Here is a 27,488-nt window from a genome sequence, read left to right as displayed (position 1 = left end):
CAGCTAATCACAAAGGGGAACCCTGGTCAGCCTCTCCAGTACACAAAGCAGGAGCCATGATGAGAAAATCATCCGTGCTGTGACTGCTCACTGAGAGACATCTCCAGTGCTGTTGGCTAAGCAAGTGCTGTATTACTGTAACGTTTTTGCACATAAACACCTGCACTATACCTCTATTTTATTAATTTTTAGTTAGCTAGCTTGTATTTTGATTTTAGTTAGTGTGACAGTCAGACTCTGCTGCTACAGTAGGTCCTGTGTGTGTGCAGGCCATTGCCTGCTGCTGCTGCTGGCCTGCTATTAGCCTTAGCTACAGTATAGGTTAGGGAATAGGATTACTGTGTTATTGTGTAGTTAGTACTGCAGTGCTAGTAGTTGTTTGTTAGAGTAGTACTGTGTTAGCTTACTACAGAACAGATTACTGCTGCAGTGGCAGTGCTGCGTGTCAGTGTGACAGATAGACCAGTTAGTGTGCACTGTCTTGTACTCTGCTGTCTGTCACTCCGTGCTGATTGTCATTAAAGTCCAACCCTGATTTTAATAAAGTACAAGTACCCCACATCCTTTTGGTGACATCATCACCAGTGGTGTAGCTAAGGAGCTGTGGGCCCTGATGCAAGTTTTACAATGGGGCCCCCCATTGCCCCCAAGCACTCTAAACATAATTGATACGGCGCACCAAAACCTGCCAATGGCAACTACAGTGTCAGAGGTGCAAGAAGGGATGGGAAACAGCTTGTTAATGATTACCACTATTCAAAGTATCTATAGAAGTGATTATTATTATGAGCACAGGACCAATAAAGAGCTAATACTGTAGCTGAGGGAGGGCCCTTTCAGGCCCCCCTATTGCTATGCCCCTGATCATCACACATATAAGTTGTACTATGTCTGCTGGCACTGGCAGCTGGGGGAGGGGCAGCAAGGCCAAGAGGAGAGAGAGCAACATTGCGGCCACATTCAGCAGTTCTGCCGCGTCACTGTCCATTCCACTGCTAGCCACTGGCCCTCCAGCTGTTAGGGATAGTCACACTGCAGAGGCGCAGCAGCATGTAGCGGCCATTTTCCTGCTGATGGTGGATGAGTAGGCCACCACCAGCTCTACAACAGAGACCTCCACCCCCACCATTACTCCTGTTCGCAGGAGCAGCAGCAGCCGCCAAGCAGTTCCTGGGGACTCGGTCATCGCGTCGACCCCAGCAAGCAGCCTACCCTCACTGAGCGAGCTTTTCACTCCAGACACCGCGATTGAAATCAGGGCTGTTACCTGCAGTGAGTTTGAGGAGCATGTTCTGGGCGCATTGGGCTATGTGGAGGAGTCACAGTTGCAGACAGTGGTTGTTGGGGGGGGGTCCTTGCATGTGGCAGTAGAAGAGGAGTTTGGGGGGGGTTATCATCCCAGCAGCAGTTGTTTGAGGAGGGGGAGTATGATGTTGATGATGAGATGAAGGACTGTGACTACCATCCACAGGATGGGGATGTCAGCTCTGACTCTGAGGATGCGTCGGTGGGTTTGGCATGGAGGATCAGTATTGCAGATGCAGACAGTGGCAAGGGCAGCAGTGACCGTGGAATGTGGGACCCACAGCCTGCTGCTTCATCTTCTGCTACTAGTACCACCAGCCGCACCACTCAACTCCCAACTGCCACAGGGAGAAAAACAGCAGCATCCCATTCAGGCCGCAGGGGAATCTTCAAGTCCCCAATCTGGTGGTTTTTAACTCTGCCTTCATTGGACAGCAAGTTTGCCACATGCATGCAATGTGTGCCATGTGAAACTGAGCAGAGGTTGTAACCCCTCCAACTATGGCACCTCCAGCTTCATCACCCATCTGTCCAAAAACCATTTTGTTGAGCATGAGGAGTTCAAGAGGCTGAAGCAAGCTGGCGCTGGCAGTAGTCAGACTCAGAGCACCAGAACCCCCTCTGCCACTCCTGGCGACACTGAGGCCTGTTCAGGCAGCCAGTCCTCAGTTGCCTCCTCTGCTCCCTCCTTCGCTTCCTGTGCAAGCAAGAAACGCCGCCAGACCCTGTTGGGCGAGACATTCCCTGTTATTGGCAAGAGGGGTACATGAAGTGGCTGGGAATCACTATGCCGGCCTTACCACTCTTTACCACCACAACCTCCGTAATGTCCTGATTGTTAACTATTACTAACTAAGCCTGGTTCACAATTTTTTTTACAGCCGTGGTACCAACGCTACAGGCCATGTAGACGTGCCATGTCCGGCATGTTCCTGGCACACGTTACACATGCTGCTGCTGCATTACCCTGCTCCTGCTGCCTGTGCTGCTCCCACCGCCAGGGTGCCACAGGCCACTGCTGTTGTGCTGATACCACCTATATTTAACCCAAAACACACTTGCTGCATAATTTTTTTGAGGTGTCTGGGCTGAAAACTGTCATGTCCCAGTTGTACGGTTGGACTTTGGACACAATGTGGGCTGCACGACCGCTGTCTGGAACCTAGTCCGGATGTTAATTTACAGCCATTTTTTGGGGGGTATTTTAAGCCCCCACATAATCAATTAGTGTTTCTCTTTAAAAAACATGGTGCTACATGCATCATTTACCTTAACAAACCTTTTGGAAGCAATTTAAAGGCCACTTCCGGTCGGATATCCCGGATCATGGGTTCGGATATCCGATTCTACGGGGATGCTGCAAAGTTCGGATTCGGATATCCGATTCGGATCTGGATATCTGGGTATCTGGATCCGGATCAATTCAGATTTTAAAAAGTGGTATCCGAGTATCCCTGATCTCCGTATCCCTCTCAGTTCAGATGACCTTTAACAGTTGGAAGGATTATATAAATATCTTACATACTAAAATGTCTCCCAGTTATTTTGGATAAATAAAAGTATGTTTTCTTTAGAGCAATCTGTTGCTCTGGTTATTTTTCTGACTTACATTTTGGAGTCACAAGCTAAAAAAAAGAAATGGTATAAATTACCTTTTTGTTCTTATTCACGCCCAATCCAATGACACTTCCTGGAGTGCTTCTTTGAGCTCTTCAAAAATCTTCTTTGAGTCATATAAAAGTTAAACACTTTTGTTGCTTTTCATTAATGCTATTATGTGTGTATTATTTGTAGCACAAAATCAATTGGGCATTGGCTAAAGTGTGAGTGAAAAGATCAGTAAATTGTGATTATTGATATCCTTCTGTCAGCTGTATGACAGAGTTTTTATTTGGGGCTTCTGCACTTCTATCCATCTAGCTCTTAAAAAAATCAATTTCTTCTTTCTATTTCTTAAACCTTAAAAGCCCTCCCCCCCATGAAAAAAAACAAAACCTAACCCTTCCTTGCCCTAGCCCTGACGTCCAAAAGGTTGCTGCTGCACGCTCCCGTGCAGCCCCCGTTAGCCCAGAGATCAATGAATGGGAATATAGTTCCCATTCATTGATCTAAGTCCCCATTAGAAAAACCGACAGCTTCTCATCAGAAGCCACGGTCTTTCTGAAAAAAAAAAAAAAAATCACGTCCTCCTTATACTTTCTGTAAGCGAGTGTGCTCGCTTACAGGATAGAAAAACAAAAAAATCACTGTGGCCATCTTGTGGCCAAATAGTAAAACTACACGCACACACATTTTTCTCACCAAAAAACATTTAAGATTAACTGTTTACCTCCCACACCCAAAAAATACCCAAAGAAAATGTTTAACTAAAAAAAAAAAAAAAAATTACAATAAAAAAACAAACAAAAAAAGAACATAGTTACCTAAGGGTCTGAACTTTTTTAATATGTATGTCAAAAGGGTATATAACTAATATTTTTTAAATTATAAGCTTGTAAATAGTGATGGATGCAAAACTGAAAAAAATACACCTTTATTTCCAAATAAAATATTGGTAACATACATTGTGATAGGGACATAATTTAAATGGTGTAATAACCGGGACAAATGGGCAAATAAAATGTGTGGGATTTTAATTATGGTAGCATGTATTATTTTAAAGCTATAATGGCCGAAAACTGAGAAAAAAATGAATTTTTTACAATTTTTTTCTTAATATTCCCATTAAAATGCATTTAGAAAAAATAATTTTTAGCAAAATGTACCACCCAAAGAAAGGATAATCGGTGGCTAAAAAACAAGATATAGATCAATTATTTGTGATAATTAGTGATAAAGTTATTGGGGAATGAATGGGAGGTGAAAATTGCTCGGATGCAGAAGGTGAAAAAAGACTGAAGGCTGAAGTGGTTAAAGGACCACTATCATGAAAATTGTAAAATTTAAAATATAGTACATGTAAGCCTTCCTTCCTGAGTAAAATGTGCCATAAATAACTTTTCTCCTATGTTGCTGTCAATTACAGTAGGTAGTAGAAATCTGACAGAACCAACAGGTTTTGAACTAGTCCATCTCTTCATGGGGGATTCTCAGCAAGGCTTTTATTTTTTATAAAGACATTCCTTGAAAAGGATTTATACAATGACGCTGGCCAGCTTTCGTGCTCACTACACACTTTTTTGGCAGTTGGACAGAGCAATTGCCATTCGCTGAGTGCCTGTAAAGCTAAACAAAACCATGATAATCCCCCATGAGGGGATGGACTAGTCCAAAACCTGTCAGTAATGTCAGATTTCTACTACTTACTGTAAGTGACAGCAACATAGGAGAAAAGTAATGTATGGCACATTATACTCTGGAAGAAACATTATTTCTTATTTGTATGTGTTTACATGCATTTAAAATTTTACGTTTTTCGCGATAGTGGTCCTTAAAGTGTTACATTTCCAAAAATACCTCCTAAACCTAACAAATACTCATATTCTACCACCGCTGTTGGCAGCTGTAATGTCTATTTACTGGAGAACAGTTGCTGCATGGCTGAGTGCCTGATATTCGCTATGGCATGTGGCCAAGTGCACACTATAGCTGCTATTGGACATTTGGCTATGCAACAATCGAGCATGAACACCCAAAACTTTACAGCTTGTGACAAGTAATAAGTTCTCCCTACTAAACAATGAGGGGGGGGGGGAGGGGGTTGGTGCGCTCCACTCCCTAGTACTACACTCTGTTTCCTCCACTCTAGGTCTGCTGCATAGGTACAATGTCACAATAACATCAAAAAGTCAGCAAAATATCAAACACCTTGCACTACCTTACAGTCTGTACAATACAGTTGTTATAGAGAAATCATGTACTGCCTTACAGTCCAACAATAAAAGTCCACTAAATGCAACCGTGTGCCGGCATTCATCCAGGTCATCCACTTCAATGCACCTCAGAAAAAATACAGAAAGATGGACAGATCATCGCATAGGGTGTATAACAAGGGGATCTTCCACCATATATCTCCCGTGTGGTATGTTACTGCTTCACCTCCTGTGCACGATCCTCCACCAGTAGGGACCTCTCTCACCTTGTGATATGGCTGCCCAGACCCACAGACAGCTCACTCAGCTTGATAACCACAATGATGGCTTTCTAAGTCCTTGGCATTAACGATGACCGTCATAGATATGCAATAAAAAAATAAGGATAAAGCCACAGCATAGCCTGCTTTCAAAATTGTTTTGGGGGGCACCCACCTCCATTAGTAATCACCGTGTCTCCAAAAGTCATATGGGGGGGGGGGGGGGGCACCTCAATAATTCAATCTGCCCCCAGCACCTACAGGGGCCGAGCTCACCTTAAAAACCAGCTGCCCGCAGCCACAGACCAGACAGCATTAAACACATGTGTGCACAGTCCTGGTGCAATGGATGATCCCCCAGCCGGCGTCCTGTTGCAGCTCAGTACACATAAAAAACAGGCACCACTGGAACTAAAATAGCTTCTATGGTGTAAAGAAGTTCTCCCTACTGTTTAATACTAAATGGACATGTCCTGCTTTACTGCATATCATTGATTATGTTCAACACCATTAGATTGAGGTGCTTTTACATTATTACCTGGTTTACAAATTCAAGACCTTTACTACCTGCCCTCTTTTTTAGGACACAGTTGTGGCTCTTCAGGCTCTGGCCAAGTACGCAGAGGCCACATTTACTGATAAGGGAGATGTGACTGTAACAGTCAGTTCCAGCAAAGGATATCTGGAGAAGTTCCACGTGAACAACGATAACCGTCTCCTCCTTCAGAGGGCTTCACTACCAGCTGTTAATGGAGATTTTACAGTGACCACTGCAGGAAGTGGCTGTGTTTATGTACAGGTGAGAAGAAACTGACCTTCAACTTTTGCCTATAATTAGTGATGGTGTTTAAAGTCAGGACAACGTTCAGAACCTGAAAAGTCACATTCAGCACCATTTCAGCACCAGGGAGCATTTTATTTAGCACTGAAACTGCTTCCCGGTGCTGAAATGGTGCTGAAATAGTGCTGAATGTAGCTGCTTGGTGTTTCAAACCACGTGGTCCTGAATTTGAAAGCAACCTATTTTATTTATGGAACTCAGTGTTATATCTTTATGTCTTTATCTCACAGACAGTCCTGAGATACAACGTTCCACCACCAAGAAAAGACACAAGCTTTTCATTTACAGTAACCCCGCACTCAAATGAGGCGTGTGAGGGGAAACCAGTGACCAATTTTGAAGTTCAAATCAGTGCTGCGTAAGTTTTATTATTGCATATCTTACTCTTCACTGAAGTTATAAATCATTTCTGGAGGAGGATGGGCAGTAAGGAGTCAATTTGTTAAAGAGACTCTGAAGCGAGAATAAATCTCGCTTCAGAGCTCATAGTTAGCAGGGGCACGTGTGCCCCTGCTAAACCGCCGCCATCGCGCCGCTAAACGGGGGTCCCTCACCTCACAAATCCCCTCCGAGCAACCGGGGATCTCTTCCTGGTTGAGGCAGGGCTAACCGCCGCAGCCCTGCCCATTGCGCGTCTGTCAGCGCGTATCTCCGCCTCTCCCCCGCCCCTCTCAGTCTTCCTTCACTGAGAGGGGCGGGGGAGAGGCGACGATGCGCCGCTGATAGACGCGACTAGAGGCAGGGCTGCAGCCGTTAGCCCTGCCTCTAGGAGCAGCAAAATCTACGACCAATTTGGTCGTTGATTTTGCGGGGGGGGGGGGGGGTTTGGGGGTGAAGGGACCCCCGTTTAGCCGCGGGATAGCAGCGTTTTAGCAGGGGCACACGTGCCCCTGCTAACTATGAGCTCTGAAGCGAGAATTATTCTCGCTTCAGTGTCTCTTTAAAGGACCACTATAGTGAAAAAAATTAAAATGCATACACATAAAGATGCATATTTCTTTCAGGGTAAAATGTACTACTTACTTACAGTAAGTAGTAAAAAGCTGAAAAATCTGACAGGTTTTGATGTAGTCCATCTCCTCATGGGGGATTATCAGTATTATTCTTTATTCAAAAGCACTGAGAAACTACAGTTCAGTAAGTGTTTTTGGAAATAAAATAAAAAAATTACTAGCAATCTCCCATGAGGAGATGGGCTAATCCAAAAACCTAACAAATCTGTCACTTTTGTCAGATTTTCATTACCTATTGTAAGTGACAGCAACATAATTGACAATGTATCGACCATTTGACTCTGGGAGAAATAAACATTGATATCTATGTATTTTACATTTTACATTATTTATACATTTCCCTGCTTATTTCTCTTTCTCCATTTTGGGACTTTTCATTTGTTGCTTTCTTTTGCTTTAAGTGTGAGCAGGTCTCTAAAGTGTGTGAAAAGTTTAGTGGAAATCTGAATTAACGATACGAGGTGGCAAGGCCATACCTTGGGATCTTCAGTGCCCCATTAAACTCTGTGGCCTCATAGATTTGCTGCCCCCCCCCAGAATAGAACATCTAAATGGGGTTAGAGGTTGTTAGCTGAGATAAGGATCCTTGTTTACTCCATGTTCACAGACCTCGGATTAGGATTGACCCAGAGGTATCGTAAATTCTGAGTTCACAAGTTCAGCTATATAGGCAGAGAAAGTTCAAATATCATCAGCCTCATACCAATATAAGAAGTTTTTGTCCTTATTCAAACCCTTCTCCACAGCTTTGAACCAATTTATAAATTTTGTTTCTGCTATTAATCGATCATTTGACGTTTTGAAGCCACCCTTCAGGGCAGTAACACGAAGATCATACATGCTATGTCCGTTGGACCGAAAGTGTGTAGCAACTGGGAGTTCAGATTTGGTATCGTTAATAGTGTGCCTGTGTCCATTCATACGTTTGTGCAAAGTTTGTCCAGTTTCTCCCACGTACTTAACATTGGGGCATTTAGCACACATGATCAGATATACCAGATTGGTGGAACCACAGGAAAATGTGCCTTGTACTCTGTACTCCTGTTGTGAACCTGGTATCATTAACCTGTCAGTGGAGTAAATGTGTCTGCAGGTCCCACATATTTTTGGTCGGCAGGGTGATGTTCCGTTTTGTTGAGGCCTATTCAAAGAACTCCTGACAATCATCTGTTTTAGATTGTGTGGTTGCCGATATGACAAGAGGGGAGGTTTAGGGCATATCGTTCTCAGTCTGTGATTCTTGTGTAAAATGGGATGAAGTTCCTTAGCAAACCTCCTTAAGCTTGGTCAGTGAAAGGGCACATGGTCTGTGCTCTCTGTGCTTCCTGCTCAGAAGCTATGGTCAGGAGCATTCTGGACATGTACAATTGGGAAACATTTGTTAACTTACGTGCCCAGTACACTCCTGGCCGAGGCTCCTACACACAGCTATGGTAGAGCACATGCAAAGATTACGCATGCAATGGTCAGAGCATGTGCACTTCATGGATGAATGGGGAACAATGCTCCAAGACGGAAAAAAGGGGCCAGTGAGGCTGAGTGACCACAAAGATTATGGGGACAATGAAAAAGCCCCAGGTCGGGCCACCTGGTATATATTTTTTTCAGGTCAGTTGTGCTTTAGGTTACCTTACTGTACAGGTCAACAAGGATTTTTACTATACTAAGATCGGTTTCCTTTCAACCCTTATATAGCATCTCATCCAGTGTAAGTTAGTATAAACCGTATAATTATCGAAATAGGTAGTGTCACTAGTGGAATTCTGCCAACTAAACAAATCCCATCATGAGAATATAATTAAGATGAAAATGTTATCTAAAAAAAACTTGTCCTTCAAAATGGAACCATAAAATGCAAATCTCGGCTGTCTATGACTGTGTTTTACTCCAACAGATATATTGGAAGCCGGGAGAAATCCAACATGGCTGTTATACAGGTGAAGATGCTGTCTGGATTCATTCCCATCAAGAGTACAATAAGAAAAGTAAGCCTTGCTGTGCCATTGGAGAAGCACTGTTATGATCACTTCTGCAGCATGTACTGCTGGCTGCAGTTTTACTGAAGACAAGCAGTTTTTGATTTCTTTACGTGCCTTTGCTCGCATAGTGTTCCTTGCGCTCACACTGAGTGTTGATTCCATCTGCAGTCGCTCTGAAGTTGACAGTTTAGTATGCTTTTGTGAAAGCAAACATTGTCTGTTGCAATGGAGCTGCAATCCCTTTCAGGCAGGCTGCATATCATTGTCTGCCCTTTCCTGCTGTCAGCCTGTGATTGATTATCATTCACCTGTGTGGGAATCTGCATGTCTGCTCCCATTGGATGACCTCAGTATAAAGGACTGCTTCCTGCAGTGCTCCATGGGATATCATAGTTCCAGCATAAGCCTGTCTTGCTGCAACTCTGGCCCCAGACCGTGTTCATAGTTCTAATGTTAATTCTTGTGGACTGCACTGATCTCCTGCATAGGAGTCAGTGAGTCCTTCTAAGTCCTGTTCCTGTTTATCAGTATTTGTTACTTTGCTTGTCTTGCATCATATATTGGTTCATCGCCGATATATACGCATACTAGCGCGTTTGTTATTTTTCTTGTATTCGTGTTATGTTAATACATCAGTGTCGCTGATATATACGTACTCGAACTGTTTATATCCTGTGTTCAGTCAGTCAGTTTCCAGCACATTTTGGTAGGTTACGCTTATCGTGATCACCCGTGCCGAGTTAGCTTAGTCCTGTTCCTGTACCTTGCGTGGATTGCACTCCTTCTGCGTAGAAGTAGCGAATCCTTCCTAGTCCTGTTCCTTGTATTGCTCCAGTTCCTAGCTAGTGTTCCTTGCTTATGTTATATATCTGTCCACTGCCGATATATACATATGTTAGTCAGTCGTATGTAGTTTCATTGATATGCTCAGTGCTACTTTTGCGCTGAGCGATTACTGTTAAGTATTGTTTGTGGTTGCTCGGATCTACGCCTGCTCTGCGAGCCACATCTCCTACGGGAGTCAGTCCGATCCTCCACTACAACTGGGGATATGCTGGTTCCTTGTGCTTGCGTGTGTGTCTCCTTCACGTCAGGTTATGCATGTCGTGCTGACTGTGGAGAATATACCACCGAGCATAACAAGCACAGACTGGAGATAATCAGAATTATAATATAATGTCAAGTTTAACTACTTTACCCCCGGCGGTATGAATTTCTCCGTCCCTTTTTCCATCCTTTGACCCCCAGGGACGCAGAAATCTGTACCTTCCGCGCTACCGCCGCTGTCCACACTCCCGCCGCTCATGCGCGCGCACCCGCCGCTCGTGCACGCCGCCGCCCGCTCGCCTGGAGATCAATGAACGGGAAAATCCATTCCCGTTCGTTGATCTAAGCCCCCGCAATGATCCGCTGCTTCTATTAGAAACAGCGCGATCATTGTGATTCTCCCAGCCTCCTACTGCTTCCATAAGCGTCCTCCCAGACACTTACAGGTTGCATGTAAACAGACTCACTGTGGCCATCTTGTGTCCAAATAGTAAACTACACCCTAAAGTATTTTACACATACAAATACATTGTATTACACAATAAATTAACTCATTACCTCCCACACTCCCCAATTTAAAAAAAAAATGAATACAATAAAAAATTAAACAAAATAGTTACCTTAGGGACTGAACTTTTTAAATATTTATGTCAAGAGGGTATAACACTGTTACTTTATAAACTACGGGCTTGTAATTAGGGATGGACGCAAAACTGAAAAAAATGCACCTTTATTTCCAAATAAAATATTGGCGCCAAACATTGTGATAGGGACATCATTTAAACGGTTTTATAACCGGGACAAATGGGCAAATACATTTCATGGGTTTTAATTACAGTAGCATGCATTATTTAAAAACTATAATGGCCGAAAACTGAAAAATAATATTTTTTCCCACATTTTTTCCTATTTTCCCATTAAAACACATTAAGAATAAAATAATTCTTGGCATAATGTCCCACCTAAAAAAAGCCTAATTGGTGGCGAAAAAAACAAGATATAGTTCATTTCATTGCGATAAGTAATAATAAAGTTATAGACGAATGAATGGATGCAGCGCTGAAAGGTGAACATTGCTCTGGTGTTCAAGGGGTAAAACCCCTCAGTGGTGAAGTGGTTAAAAACAGGAGTACATTTCATGTTTTTCACAATTAGAGACCATATCTATGGGCTAAAAAGATCTTATTTTCACCATCAGCAATATCGGATGCCTCTATCATTCTTGTTGGTGATCCCAACACTGATACCACCTTGATAGCACCTTCATAATGGCTTGAAAAAAAAAAGTCTTGTAGCTCAGCTGACTTTTTTGTGAAACCAGTTTGAGTACACCTCAGTCACTATGAAAGACAAGTCAAATATCTCCTGGCAACACTAAATCGGTCAGTGGACTGAAATATTAGTCCCCACTCCCCAGCTCTGCCCTTCTTGATGCTAAAGGCTTCTTCTCTCTCAGAATCAGGTTGACAGTGGTAAAGGTCTTCTTACTCCACTTCCAAGCCACGTCTTTTTATAAAAACTACAGGGAAATAAGAAGGGAAGTCTAAATACCTCTAGGATCTTACAATTCTTTTAGTTGTGATGAATATAAGTGGCTATGTAGATGAAAATGAGAAGATGAAAAATTATATCCTAGGAGAACAAGTACATTGGATATATGTCTGGATGGCTTAGTCACTTCTGTGACATTTATAATGGCACCTGAGGGAGATGGGAGGTTGGATTATAGAAGGGCTTAAATGGGAACTTCAGCCTAAACAAACATACTGTGACCAAGTTACATTAGCTATGTTAATTAGAATAGATAGGCAATATAATCTCTTACACACCCAGTTTTAAAAGAACAGGCAAATGTTTGTGATTCATGGGGGCTGCCATCTTTGTCATGGGGGCAGCCATCTTTTTGGTTGAAAGGAGGTGACAAGTTCCAACTGTCCTGTGTCCTGATTACCCCTCCCAGCTGCGTGCTAGGCTTCAAATGTCAAATTCAAAATGTAAACAAAAAAAAAAAATTGCACCAAAACAGCAGAACGAGAACAACAACATCAGAAATCCCATCATGCTTTGCACAGCATCAGGGGAAAAAAGCCCGGGCAGTTTTCTTCTGTGCAGCTAAAAATGAGGCTTGTATAAGAGAAACAAAGTTCTGATGCTGTGAAACTGTTAAAGAAACACAAAGCCTTTTCAGTGGTGCTGAGTCGATTTTTAGTCCGGAGGTTCACTTTAAGTACCATTAGGATTGGCTGGCAAATATATAAAAAAACATCCAGTCCAGATTTGATATGATGAACCCACTGGAAATGGTGGGACATCTCTACAAACATCTCAAAGTAAGATCTACTTTACTTACCTGGGGCTTCCTCCACTGATCTGCTTTGTTATGCTGCTGTACCACTCCAAAAGATGGCTGATTATGCTCCTGTAGTCATGAGCATGGCTACAAACATGAGAAAGAGTCCTTACAAACTGCGCATGTGCAGAACTCTCCCAGCCATGGGAGGCACGTGGCTGGGGCTGTACATGTGCAGTAGCCCATGATTGGTCCAGTTGGCGAGATTTCAGAATGGCCAAGCAGCAATGAAGAGCAGCCTGGGGGGAAACCAGGGGACATTTAAGGCTAACTGGCTGGAAGGAGTCTCAGATAAGTACAATAGAGCTTGTTTCCCCATCTCGGGTGTACTTTAACAAATTAGTCCTAAAGTCCCTTACGTACCTTAGTGTGAAGCATGTCACAGGCACTGAGTACTCCAGATAAATAATGGCATTACTGCTGTTAATGGAGATTGCACAGTTATTATATTGAGGCTATGTATATACAAATATATACATATTACCTGAATGTTTTTCTTTTCTTTTTTTATCCTTCACAGCTGGAGAAGGACAAGCTGATACAGAGAAGTGAAATTCAGACTGACGTGGTCACCTTATACTTAAATGAGGTTTGAAATCCTTTTTATACATTGAAGTGGATGCGTTCTGTTTGCAAATTCCTTTTTGCTACTAGTGTAGCCAAATTCCCGCACACAGCAGATTGGCAATCGGTATCCTGAGTCACAATCTCTTGAATTGGAGTGCCATATATTAACTCACATGTGCATGATTTGTCTTTCACCCAATGTTTTACTTTCAAGCAACTTCCTGGTTTATTGTGTTAATTACTCATTTACAAAAATCCACAGTATGATCAACATTACTAGTAGGCCAGATTGCTTAACAGCCAATTGGAGATAGTTATCAATGGTCTCTGATCAATTGGCAGCAAAAAGTCACATCTAATATAAAAGGAAATCACACTTGGAACACTGCGCTCATATAAGGGACTACTCAATCTTTAAGAGATTTATGCTGTGAATCAATTTAAAATTTCATGCAAAAGTCCATGTACAATCACCAAATAACCAATAGTGTGCTGCTGTATTCAATATAAACAATATAGTATAAAATCACACTTGGAAAACTGCACTCATATAGAGGACTCCTCAATCCTCAAGGAAATTGTACTGTGAGTCAGTTAAGATTTCGTGCAAAAGTCCATGTACAAGCACCACATACACACTACAGAGTCCTATATCATGCAAAAGGTGTGGAGCGCTGCTATTCAGTGTGTGTACCACTCATAGACATAAATAGAAGATAATAGCTCCGCTTCTGTTTGTGTTTGTGTGTCTTTCGGTATAAAACGGGTAATACAACACCCCCCATCAGATGGGGACTCACCGGATGGTGCGGCCTTCAGGGCCCGATGTCGCATTTGGGGTATTGGCCACCCCACAGCCTCTCTGGCACCTCCCGTCCGGTCCTTCAGGGACTCAAGTTCATCACCAGCTGTTTGTAATAAAAATGGAGACTCCTCATCGCGTAAAAATCTACTAATGGTTTTATGCGTTTTAAAATATGCATATATATGCAAGAAAGATCAGCAAAAATGTAAAAAAAATCCAGTAATAAGTGTTCCCAACATGGGATAGTAACAACTCAATATGAGCAATTAGGGATCACTTAAAGCAAAGTAGTGCACTTAGCTGGGGTGGGTAGAGCACCCAGGGACCACCTAACAGTCTACCCGGTGTCAGGAGTAGGATGAATGAAATTGTTTATCTTTTCAGTTTTTCAACTTGGATTTTCCATAATGTTCATGTATGTGTTAAAACATTTGTATAGTATTTAGTTTAAATTGCTGTTGCCACGATAGATAAGTGACTTGTGGGTTGCAGTTTGGGCCTCCAATAAGTTCGCCACCACTGTCCTAATCTAATGTATGATTGGCCCCACCCATGGCCACACCCACTCACTGCATGACCACGCCCATTTTTTTGCTGCACATAGCCCCCACCTAGTGCCCCCAGGTGCCACTGATCTCCAAGGACCCTAGGAACGCCCCTGGTTAAAGACAGGCTGTTAATTAACTGCGTGTGAAAATAACTACAGAGGAGGTAAATTAACTACAGAGGAGGTAACGTAAGGAAGAGATAAGATAACTCTCTCACTGTGTGGTGGTACGTTTTCTCTTGCCTTATTATCTCCAGCATGATCCTAGTGAATTAAGGCCTTAGTCCGATGCTCTAATCTGTGCAGGATGGCTCTGTGCCAAATTGTACTGGCAACAGCACCATCTAGTTGCAGTCATTTTTTCCTTTGTCAGACTATGTCAAACATGGGTGCTATTTGGGAAAATGCCAATGTGGCACATAGTCTGACATGGTGGTGGAAAGGGTTAAGCCCGGTACACACATCCAAGTTTACCACTTCCATATAGTATTAGGGCCAACAGATTTAAAATACTATAAAAACATTGTGCAGGCAAGCTCTCATACTACATGGAACTTGAAAGTGGTAAAGCTGACCAATCATTAACCCGTCAAAATTGGATGTGTGTAAATACCTTTAAACTCCCTACACACAATACATGAAACTTGGCTAATGCTGGGAATACATGGTTCGTTTTGAGGTGGTTAGATGGTTCGATAGATAATTTCCAACATATCCGATCTCCCTTTCGATTCTTTTGCCGCTCGATTCTCGATAGAAGTGAATGGAAAAAGATAAGAAAAACGAGCAGAAGATAAAAGAAAAGACTGCAGAATCGAACGGCAAAAACGATCGAGAGGAGAAACACATGGCAGAAACGAATCGTGTATTCCCAGCATAAAGTGGCCAATAACGTCTCTGCCAAGATTCCAGTGTTTGTATAGATGAGGTGAGTGATGATGACAGCCTTCTTATCAGTTTTTTTACACACACAAAGATTTGCGATAATTCAGGTTGGAGTGAAATATGAAAATCAACCATTGCTGCCCTTAGAAGCTAAACACACCTCCAGATCCGCCAGAATGCAATCAATGATGTGTCAGCTGTTAATTGTACAGAGCCACAATAATCCCACATGCATAAAGACTGGTTCGGTATGATTGGTCCTCATCAGTGCATGGCATGGATTAATGTGGCTCTATGGAGTAGGACTTGAAACACAGAGGGGTACAGACTAACCAGCAAGCTCATGGTAAACCAGAACTCATTGGAGTGTGTAAGGGGCTACAATGGTGACCATTTTGGCCCCTTACACACTCCAATGAGTTCTGGTTCACCATGAGCTTGCTGGTTAGTTTTTACACACACACACACACACACACACACACACACACACACACACACACACACACACACACACACACACACACACACACACACACACACACACACACACACACACACACACACACACACTACACACACGTACACACACGTACACACACATACACACACACACATACACATACACACACACACACACACACACACGGCTTGATTCACAAAGCAGTGCAAACTGTTAGCACACTGATGAAAAGCCCCTTATCACGCCTAAACTCAGTTTAGGCATGATAAGTTTTGGCGTGATAAGTTTAGGCATGATAAGTTTAGGCATGATAAGTTTAGGCATGATAACTATATCACCAACTGATAGCAGTGCACAGCTGATCAAAAGTTTTGCGCTAGCAAAGTCTGGTGCGCGAAACGTTGCATAGAGTTTAATGGCACTGCTTTGCACGTGGGACTTTGCGATCTAAACTTATCTAAACACACACACACACACACACACACACACACACACACACACACACACACACACACACACACACACACACACACACGCACACACACACACACACACACACACACACACACACACACACACACACACACGCACACACACACCACTCTTTATAAAAACATGTTAAAAAATAGGATAGTGACTGTAAGCAGGGACAGTGTTGCCAGTGATGCTCGGATACCCCCCAATCAATTTGAAACTGACTTCAACCCGGATTTTTCCCGTGAATGAGGCAATCATGGAAATTCATGGCGGTGATCACGGAAATGCGTTTTAGCTAATAGCAAAGCCCCCATACATGCTACAATCACCAAAATTGCATGAATGATAAAGGTGAGATGTGGCTACAACTTAAAAAAAATCAAAAATAACTTTTAGTTTTTGAGAAAATCGATTTTAAAATTTCAAACAAAAAAGCTGGCTGGATTATCTCCCGGGGATTTGGAGGCTCTGCAGCCCTCGTTTTGCGGCGGGGATGCAGCGGATTACTTGTCATGAGAGCACTGAAGTGAATTATAAGATAAAATGGGCAAAATTAGTTCGCTTCAGTGTCTCTTTAAATGCGGCAAATGACAGTTCTTTGTGAAACAATTCCCGCCGACTTTAGCAGTTAATAGCAAAGCTCCCTTACATTCTAGCAACACCAAATTTCCAGGATATGTTAAAAAGATAGTGGGAAACAATATTTAAAAAAAAATGTGCTGGTAGTGGGAAATTAAAAAAAAAATATGTTGGTCCCCCCTTCCCGAGCCTCTGTGGCCCCTTTTCCCTCATGCAGGCTGGGATAGCCAGAATGCGGAGCCCCAACCGACTGGGGTTTTGAACCCTGAGCTATACCAGCCTGCATGGTCCATGGTATGGGGGGCTCCAAGTCTTCCCCTCTCCCCCGGAGCCCTTGTCCATTCCATGGACGAGGGGCTCTTCCCCACCTCCGGTACCCCAGGAGGAGGTGGGTGCAACGACTCCTAGGGGGGGTTCATAGTGGTATCTAGGAGTCCCCTTTAACAAGGGGACACCCAGATGCTGCCCCCTCTCCCAGGTGAAATGAGTATAGGGGTACAAAGTACCCCTTACCAATTTACGCAAATGATTAAATGAAATTAAAACACAATACTGGAAAAAGTATTTTATTCTTCTAAATTAACCATAAATACTTTCCTGTACCTTTAAAAAAAGTTCCCACACCAATATCTTTGGAAATGTCCCACACCGATATCCTCTAATCTTGTAATCTTCATTAACTTGATTGAAGATCTTCGACGCCACACACGATGCTCCCCTGCGCAGTTATACTAATTAGTATAGCTGAGAATGCGTCCTTAAACACGCATAGCCACTGCTTCCTGCTGTCCTCCCTACCTCCCTCACCTGTTACCCTCACCTAGCCTGGCCCCTGGTGCACCTATGGGTGCACCAGGTGCCAGGCTAGGTGAGGGTGACAGGTGAAGGCAGGCGGGGAGGCAGCGGCTATACGTCCGCATAGGACGAGCTTCTCAGCTATACTAAAGTGTATAGCTGAAAAGCATCTTTAAATTTTGGCTCCAAGGCTCCCCATTGGATCTTTAACAGACCAATGGGGATCCTCCTACCATGTAAGGGGGCTTTGCTATTAAAGTCGGCGGGAGATAATCACAAATTCATTTTTACCGTGATCCTCGCGATCACTACTGTGATTGCATTCTGAATATTTGTAGTCACGGAATTTCCGTGGGCAATTTACGTGATCCAGAATCGATCACGGCGTCGAATACCAAAGCCGAATAGTGAAAAAATGCTCGTGAATCATGGCTATTCCGTGATCGCGGAAAATATCCGAGCATCACTGAGTGTTGCTATTTCAGGCAACTGCCCTTTATTAAGCCATGCAGCAAGTAAATGGAAGGTGCGAGAGTCTGGGGGGACTTGAATAGAATGTCATAAAGTGGACCTGAACTCATGCACAAGACACAGGGAAAACAGAGAGAAATACACCCTGTTTGTATTTAGAGTGAAGAACCTGTCTAATTCCCATTTATCATCTGCAAGTAATCACAATTGTAATTTGATCTCTCAGCTGTGTCAGCACAGAAATCTCAGCAGCCTCTGCTAATTTTATAAACACAGGATGCTAACCCTTCATCTTCTTCCATGAAAACAGGTAGTTGACACACTGTAGATTTATTGCAGGAATTCTGTGGGCTGCAACAAATATATGTTTTTCTATAAAGTTTATTATGCTGTTACTTACCTTTTAGAGTAAAGAGAAAATTCAGATTTCAGGTCTGCTTTAAGGCTGGGAGCACACTTGCTTAGGCAATTTTCGTGGCATTTTCCACATGTAATTTTCCGCAATCGTTAATACTTTGTTGGATTGTGGCAAAGTTCATTGCCATCAGAAACACGTGTGTCTTGTGGGTAAAATTAAGCAGAGAGGTGTCCATTTTCAAAACACAGCAAAAAAACGTGAATGCATATTGCAGATGAACACAAACCCATGAAATCAATGGCCAGGGCAGCCGAGTGAGTTTTGGCATTTACTGCAAAAGTACGCATGATTCTGATAAATGTGCTGCCGACTTCAAGTTTAAAAAATGATCTGTTCTCTTTTTATGGCTTACTGAATGGCCTATTGTCACAGCTATATTTTATTTGTCATTTTCATGAAATATTGATCAGTGTGAAGTACATCATTTTTAAAATGATTGTAATATGATTTTACTTTTAGATGGGGCGTGATCCAGTCAATCTGTCATTTATGGTGGAGCAGGATGTTGAAGTGAAGGACCTGAAACCAGCCACAGCCAAAGTGTACGACTACTATGAGACAGGTAACAGCCTTCTCTGGCCTAGCTGCTTCAATAGGCACCCTGTAAGTTGTTTTAGGCTAAGTTCACAGTGGGACATTAAAGTCGAATGCGAAAAAAAAAATAATCCAGAATAGCGCACTGCAATGAAAAATCATTGCGCCGTTCACAGTGCACATGTTACGTTGGTGTCTAACGCTGCACGTTAAATAAAAGTACTGCATGCAGTGCATTATACACATTATAAGCTGTGTTAAACTGATGCACATGCTTTTCATTGCCTGTACACTCTACTGTATCTACTGTATATGTAACGGTAACAGCGTTAAGTTGCGTTGCGACTTTTATGGTGTATTACGTTGTAATTTTGCATTGCGACTTTACCGTCGCATCAAAACGCAACATCCCACTGTGAATCTAGCCTTAAACTTTTTATGGGAATTTATTTTCTTCTTTCACACTTACTGCACCACATCACGTCACGGTACTCTCCGCCACTGCAGCATGTTTCGAGGGCAATGTAAATCTATGGGGATGCAGTGCATAGTGACAGAAGTAGCGCAACAATGTCACAAAATTATGCAGTGCGTTTCCTCTTGATCTGTGCCTACCGCATGGATTATGCGGCAATGCAAGTCTATGACAACGCAGTAAGTGTAAATCAGGGATGCGGCATGGTGGGCAGACACAGAGCAATGACTCAGGGTAATATGCAAAGCCGTATGATGTGGTACGATTATCCTGCCATTGTTGCCGAGTGTGGACACCCAAAAGGAATCCAACAACATCTTAGATTTCAAGCTTGCAACCGCCCTCCTCTTCAATCCCGGGCATGGCCGTACTGAACCTGCATGAGCATGGTCGCGTCTGCGCAGTAAGCCAGAGCTGTTCGTGCATTATGTGGGTTCAGCATGGCCACACTCATATATCAAGAGGAGTGCAGTCACCACCAGGTGCATTAGTGTGTCCCAGACAGTGGCCGAGGTCCAGAGGACAGCGTGGAAAACCTCTGGAGGATCCAGAGGCTTCCATCTCTTTAGGTACGTATTTTTGACTGGAGGATCCCTTCTGGTTCACTTTTGGTGGAAAAAAGTTACTTTCAACTCCAGTGTATATTCGGTATCAATGCCATTTGCAGGGGTTGTTGGCTCACTGTCCCATGAGTGGCTGTGTTTAATAAATTAAATCTCGTGTTTTTTGTTTCTTTTTAAAGGTTTTTTCTTGGGGAGAGGGAGGCATTGCTTATAAATCCAAATCATACCACCTTACGTTGCAAAATTAAAATTTGTATAAGGCTACACTACATTTTAGGTGAAAGACCAATTTACCATTATAGATTTTCAAATTGTGCTTTTCTGCTTTTCAGATGAAGAAGCAGTGGCAGAATACAATCCTCCATGCAGCACAGGTAAGAAGATTTGGTCTTAAAATTAAAATTTGAACTAATACAAATCTAAGGCAGCATTCACTTGTTCTTATAGGTGGAGATGACAGAATGGGTAAACCATTGCAGGTGGCCGGTGATGAGAGACCACACTAGTCTGACGCTTACTCCCCCACCTGAAATGACTCTCCATCATATATTGCACCTTCGATCCTTCTCCCCTCTCAATAGAAACAGCTCGTGCTCTCGCGTATAACTAAGCTATGCCTGTATAGCACCCATTTCCCACAGTGTTAGCCTAAAGATTAAGCTTGATCCTTACAGCCAATTCTAAAGCCTGGTACACACTTTAAAATTTGATTGGCCAATCACTGCCAAATCTCTCCACCTCCATGTAGTATGAGGGTTTACCTACACAATATGCTCATAGTATTCAATGGGCTTAAATTCACTAACCGGTGCTAAGTGTTAGCGCCGGAGAGAAAAGCCAGTTAGTGTGCCTTATTAGAGTTAAAGCAGATCCAAGATGAAAAACTAACTATAACCAGTAACTTGTCTATATATGTTACCTAAAGTTTAGATAGTTTACACAGCATATCTAGCTGCAAACAGCTTTAACAGAATATGATTGATTATTCCTGTGATACAATGACAGTAGCCATGTTTGTAAACATTACACAGAGGCAGGCTTATCTGCATCTTGAGCAAAAAAACCTAATTCCCCCTCCTCCTCCCCTCTGCCTCTGAAATCTCTGGCTAGTAATACCTCCTCCTGCCCAGACTGAGCTCCCATGAGCCCTTGCTACTGGCTGAAAGTGCCTTGGCTCTCTGAAAACCTGTGGGCGAGGCTTGTGTAGTTTATAGGGAATTAGAGTATTAAAACAAAAACAAAAAAGTATTTGGCTTGAGGAATGCCCGATAAACAATAGGAAAGGAACACAATTATGCAATAAGTAAAAGTTCATCTTGTATCCACTTTAAGGGGCCTTATCAGAGTTAAGGGGCCTTATTAAGGCCCATACACATGTCTGATTTTTGCGAACGACGGGTCGTTTGAACGTCCCGTTGTTCAGACGTCCGCACGCCAAATCGGGCGTGTGTACAGATTGTCGTTCGCGTGATAAGACTGAGTTTGAGCAATCCGCCGGGCGGATCGCTCAAACTCAGTCTTATCACGCGAACGACAGTCTGTACACATGCCCGATTTGGCGTGTGGACGACTAAACGACGGGACGTTCAAACGACCCGTCGTTCGCAAAAATCAGACGTGTGTATGGGCCTAGAGTTAAGGGGCCTTATCAGTGCCTTATCAAAGGTAAGGGGCCTTATCAGAGTTAAGGGGCCTTATCAGAGTTAGTGTGCCTTATTAGAATAGCATAGCGACTGCTACGAACTTATGCCTGATAATTGACAATGACGAGAGCTCTGCTCATCGTCAATTATCAGGCATAAGTTCATAGCGCTCGCTATGCTATTCTGAATAGGCACACTAACTCTGATAAGGCCCCTTATCTCTGATAAGGCACGCTATTTGTCTTACGGAATTTTGCTTAGTGAATCAAGCTCCTAGCGCCCTGGTTTGAGCCCACAAAGTTTTAAGACTCACTAACCGGCTTAGTGCCGGTTAGTGAATCAAGCCCAATATAGTAATATCTGATGACCCTCATACTACATGGAGGTGTTAAATTGGTCATTGTTTGGCCAATCATAATTGAAAGTGTGTGCTAAGCTTTATTTAACCTCCTTGCCGGTTATCCCGAACTCAGTTCGGGGTAACCTGCGCAGGAGGATTTCTCAGGCCCCGCTGGGCCGATTTGCATAAATTTTTTTTTATTACAAGCAGCTAGCACTTTGCTAGCTGCTTGTAACTTCCGATCGCCGCCACTACCCGCCGATTTGCCGCAATCCGCCGCGCCAAGTCGCTCCCCCCCGCCCCAGACCCCTGCGCTGCCTGGCCAATCAGTGCCAGGCAGCGTTAAGGGGCGAATCGGGATTCCCTATGACGTCCCGACGTCCCGCCCTGTCGCCATGGCTACCGGGGAAGCCCTGCAGGAAATCCCGTTCTGAACGGGATTTCCTGCTTACTCTGATCGCCGAAGGCGATCGGAGTGGGTGGGGGGATGCCGCCGCTCAGCGGCTATCATGTAGCGAGCCCTAGGCTCGCTACATGATTTAAAAAAAAACAAAAAACCTCCTGCGCTGCCTCCTTGCCGGAGGAATTGAACCGGCAAGGAGGTTAAGGTGTGTTAGTACTTTCACTCTTTTGTAAGTACTCCACCCTCCCCACTATTTCATTTGAATGTTAATAGTGAACCCATGCAGATTTTGCCCTATTTCCCCCCACATAGGCCCATATCCTGTTACCTTCTCTCCTGAGTTTTCTCCAAGAAAATAATTTCAAACCTTACCATTGAAATACCTTTTAAAGCTTATTTTTTTTTTAGATAAGATGAAAAAATATCTCCTTGGAGAAAACTCAGGAGAAAACGTTAATTGAACAAGGACCACAAGGTCTTGTGGGACATATTACACAAATCAAATCCTTAAATTATGCAAAAAAAAAAAAATGAAATCCACAAAATATTAGTAAATATTGATTCTTTTGTGTTATTTAAATTAAATAGCATAGACAATTTTCAAAAAAATGCAAAATGGATTTTTAAAAAAAAATTATTCACATCGTCTATTTACAATGTATTTGTTCTCCATTTGTCAGAGGGCACGGTGCAAAAGTGATTTCGTTTTTTTAAGTTTTTGCATGAATGGAGCTATTGGAAAGCCTGTTGGCCGAGTGTCCTCATATTCAAAGGAGGACAAGGAATAGAAGTGGAGTCATTATGTTATCTCTGTGTCATTTTTATCCATGCCCTCTGATTACCCATCACTCTTAAATCAAAATAATCCAAACATTCTACTTGACAAAAGGAAGTTTTTATGTTTTACAATGGCATTAAACCCATCCTAGAGTCAAGCACTTTAAGATGTCACATAGTACCAGGAATGGTTAAAGGATAGCAGAGTTCATTTTTTTAAATAAATCAATAAAACAGGACCAAAAAATAAAGATTTAATTTTTCAAGACAAATAACTAAATAGTAAAACATTTTAGTACAAATTTTGGGGGAATTTGCACAAAAAATACTAAAAATAATATTATTGAAAATGTTATTGAAATAACTAAAGCTTTGTGAATTGAACTTAGAGTTACTTCATAAATATCAGTTAACACAATTGTGTAATAGTATGTAATTGCAGTGTGTTTAAGTAGTATGTAATTACAGTAATGTCTAAGAGATCTGATTATGTTTTGCTTTGCAGATGGCAGCTCTAGCAATTCAAGATGAAGAAAACATTGGAACCTTACAATGAAAACTTTAAATTAAATAAGTCATTATAATAAATATAAGTTTACCAAACGTTTCACCATTCCCGTCATTTCGAGTCATATGGTCTTACATTTATTGACAGAATACATGTCGTGAAGGCCTGTATACAGGGGTGTAACAAAAGACCTCATCACCCCAGTGAGGCAGGGTAAAAATGGTCACGAGAGATGGATCGAACCTCCGATTTTAGGTTCGCGAACCTCGAATGCGAACTTCCGTAAAAGTTCGGGTTCGCACGAACTTTGCGAACCGCAATAGACTTCAATGAGGAGGCGAACCTTCAAAATTTCAAACATGAATTCTGGCCAAAAAAAGTGATGGAAAAGATGTTTCAAGGGGCCTAACACCTGGAGGGGGCATGTCGGAGTGGGATACATGCCAAAAGTCCCGGGGAAAATTACGGAGTTGATGCAGAGCAGGGTTTTAAGGGCAGAAATCACCTTGAAATGCTAAATTGGAGGCATAAAGTGCTTTAAACATCTTGCGTGTGTATATATCAATTAGGTAGTGTAATTAGTGTACTGCCTCACACTGACAGACCAAACTCACCGTGTAACGCACCGCAAACAGCTGTTTGTGTAGTAATGGCCGTGCTGGACTTGGTGTGCACCATGGCGAAAGTGCAGGCGATGGTGGTTTTCAAGCCCATATGGTCGCCGGGCTGAGGTAGCTCAATGATAGAACAACAGTGACTGTCTAGCTGATCGAATTTGGTCTGTCCACAATGAAGCAATGACCTTATTGTCTTGGGTGTGCCCCCCAACACACTCATATAGTCAGTCATTGCTTCATTGTGAGACGCAAGCCCCTTCACCGCGGCAAGGTAACGATCATCACGAAGGAGAATTGACACATATACAAACCTTTTTTGTTGTTGCAGCCCCAGTGCATCCAGAAAAATTAGGAAGGCATGTACACGCACCAGAAAAATTATTATTCTTTTTGTTCAGGAATCCACCTGGAGTCCTGGTCCCTGTTGGTGGTGGCGGAGATGGCAGTCAAGCGGCCTGCAGGCAGAGATGCTTTGTGGGGACCGACTTAGTCTTCGGGCAGACAGTCACACGGCATTCAGCCAGAGAGGCTGTGTGTGTGGGGACAGTAGCCCTCCGGGATCAATGCCTCATTCATTTTGTGCTGAACACTTTTTTTGACCTAGGCAACTTCTCTTGTCACTGACAATGCCTCCAGCTGCGCTAAAGGTCCTTTCTAGGATGCTTGAGGCAGGGAAAGCCAGAAGTTGGATGGCAAATTGTGAAAGCTCTGGCCACAGGTCAAGTCTGCACACCCAGTAGTCCAGGGCCAGGGGTTCATCACTGCTCAGACTGTAGATGGCTCTTTCTCTACCATTGTTAAAGAAAGGGTACAGCAGGGGAATCAGGGTTCAATTCCGGTCCGGAGTGGGAGCCTGAGAAACGGCTACCACCACACATCCAAGGAAAGACAAAATGTGATGTATAAGTAATGTACCTGCCCTGACTGTGCTTTGCAGACCAGGCATCTGTGGTCAGATGGACCCTTAACCCAACACTGTGTGCCAGAGATGACACCATTTGCCTTTAACAAGAATCTGTTATGGAGGGCAAGTCTGCCATTCATTCAACTGTGTGGTCAACTCTCTTTAATACTTTCTGCACCATGGTGACCATGAGTAATGGCCGGGGAATCAGGGTTCGATTCCAGTCCGGAGTGGGAGCCTGAGAATCGGCTACCATCACACATCCAAGGAAGGACCCAATGTGCTGTATAAGTAATGTACCTGCCCTGACCGTGCTTTGCAGACTAGGATGGACCCTTGACCCAATACTGTGTGCCAGAGATGACACCACTTGCCTTTAATGAGAATCTGTTATGGAGGGAAAGTTTGCCATCCATTCAAGTGAAAGGTATGCACTGACTCCCAGGTATAATACAATGTGCAGTCTCAGATGCAGTGAAAGGTATTCAGTGACTGCTGGTATAACAATGTGCAGTCACACAGGTGCAGTGAAAATGAATGCACTGACTGCTGGTATAACAATGTGCAGTCACACAGATGCAGTGAAAGGTATGCAGTGACTGGTATCAATACAATGTGCAGCTGTCACACATATAGGTGCAGTGAACAGGTATGCACGGACTGGTATTACAAATGTGCAGCTGTCTCACACACACACAGGTACAGTGAACAGGTATGCAGTGACTGGTATATAAAACTGCGTGCTGTCACACAGGGGCAGTGAAAAGGTATGCATGGACTGGTATTACAAATGTGCAGCTGTCACACACACAGGTACAGTGAACAGGTATGCGTTGACTGGTATATAAAACTGCGTGCTGTCACGCAGGTGCAAGGAACAGGTATGCAGTGACTGGTAACAATACAATGTCCAGCTGTTACACACACAGGTGCAGTGAACAGGTATGCAGTGACTGGTATATAAAACTGCGTGCTGTCATGCAGGTGCAGTGAACATGAACAGGTACGCATGGACTGGTATTACAAATGTGCAGCTGTCTCACACACAGGTGCAGGGAAAAGGTAGGCACTGAATGTGCTGGGCCTGGCACAGTATAGCAATTAGCAAGGGCCAGCTGTGACAGACAGGGCTGTATATGCAAGTGTCAGTGGGCCACACACACACACACACACAAAAAAAAAACATCACAAGAACATTAGCTCTCAAGAGAGCTGTTTTGGGGTGATTTTTAGCAACAAATATCAGCAAGGAGCAAGCTAACAAGCCTAACAACAGCCTAACTATGCTTTCCCTAATCTCTGCAGCAACCTCTCTCCCTTCTCTCACTAACAACGCAGCACACAGAGTGAGAACATGGCCGATGCTGTTGCCTTTTATGGGGGGGGGGGGCTTCAGGAGGGAATGGAGCCTGATTGGCTTCCATGTGTCTGCTGACTGTGATGTGAAGGGTCAAAGTTTAGCCCAATGTTGTAGTATAGGGGGCGGATCGAACTCGCATAAGGTTCGCGTTCAATCGCGAACGCAAACCACCGATGTTCACGTGAATAAGTTTGCATGCAGGCCATCTCTAATGGTCACCTCTATACTCCTTAAGTGTTCATTGAAAATGTAAAATGATGTATAGGGACAGTATGAAAAATTGAAAAATTCCATCCAATACCAATTTCTGAGTTTCCGATCAGAAATGGGCTTACTGCAGCAGTTATTGGAAGTTATCAGAAATCGGTATTCTGCGGAAATACTGCATTTCCGCAACTCCGAAATTTTAATCCAATCAAAGAGCTCTGAAGCATTGAACCAATTAGAAAATGCAGAATTTTTCCGTGGACATCGGAATACTGAGGACATTTTAGACCAATCACAAGACTGGGTAAAACTTAGTAGTATCCAAGTCTAACATTTTTGTGGTTTTCCAATTTTTGCGGTAAACTACCACATTCCCCAATTGGTCCGATACTACTGAGTATTTCTGAATTTTTCAGTGTTGTGATTGGCCTTAAAGAGAACCTGAACTGAAAATAAAAAGTCAAAATAACCATACACAGGTTATATTTACCTCCAATGTAATCTACTCCTCAATCTCTTTCTCCTCTCCAGCGTCCCATTTGTCCA

At 43.1% G+C, this 27,488-nt stretch overlaps 1 protein-coding gene across 1 annotated transcript in view; it reads left to right on the top strand.

Moving 5' to 3' along the window:
• Positions 1-23,949, top strand: part of LOC137535755 (alpha-2-macroglobulin-like) — a 150,786-nt gene extending 126,837 nt beyond the window's left edge. Inside the window, exons 30-36 of the mRNA XM_068257633.1 lie at positions 5,961-6,176; positions 6,449-6,576; positions 9,126-9,216; positions 13,128-13,196; positions 19,071-19,173; positions 20,516-20,557; positions 23,852-23,949. Of these exons, the coding sequence (XP_068113734.1) occupies positions 5,961-6,176; positions 6,449-6,576; positions 9,126-9,216; positions 13,128-13,196; positions 19,071-19,173; positions 20,516-20,557; positions 23,852-23,877 (675 nt within the window). The 3' untranslated portion in view covers positions 23,878-23,949. The remainder of the gene's footprint in view (positions 1-5,960; positions 6,177-6,448; positions 6,577-9,125; positions 9,217-13,127; positions 13,197-19,070; positions 19,174-20,515; positions 20,558-23,851) is intronic.
• The last annotated feature ends 3,539 nt before the right edge of the window (positions 23,950-27,488 follow it).

The sequence above is a fragment of the Hyperolius riggenbachi genome, chromosome 10, assembly GCF_040937935.1.
Source record: "Hyperolius riggenbachi isolate aHypRig1 chromosome 10, aHypRig1.pri, whole genome shotgun sequence".
In the NCBI taxonomy this organism is placed as follows: domain Eukaryota; kingdom Metazoa; phylum Chordata; class Amphibia; order Anura; family Hyperoliidae; genus Hyperolius; species Hyperolius riggenbachi.
The sequence above is the reverse complement of the archived record's forward strand: the minus strand, read 5'-3'. Positions and strand labels throughout refer to the sequence as shown.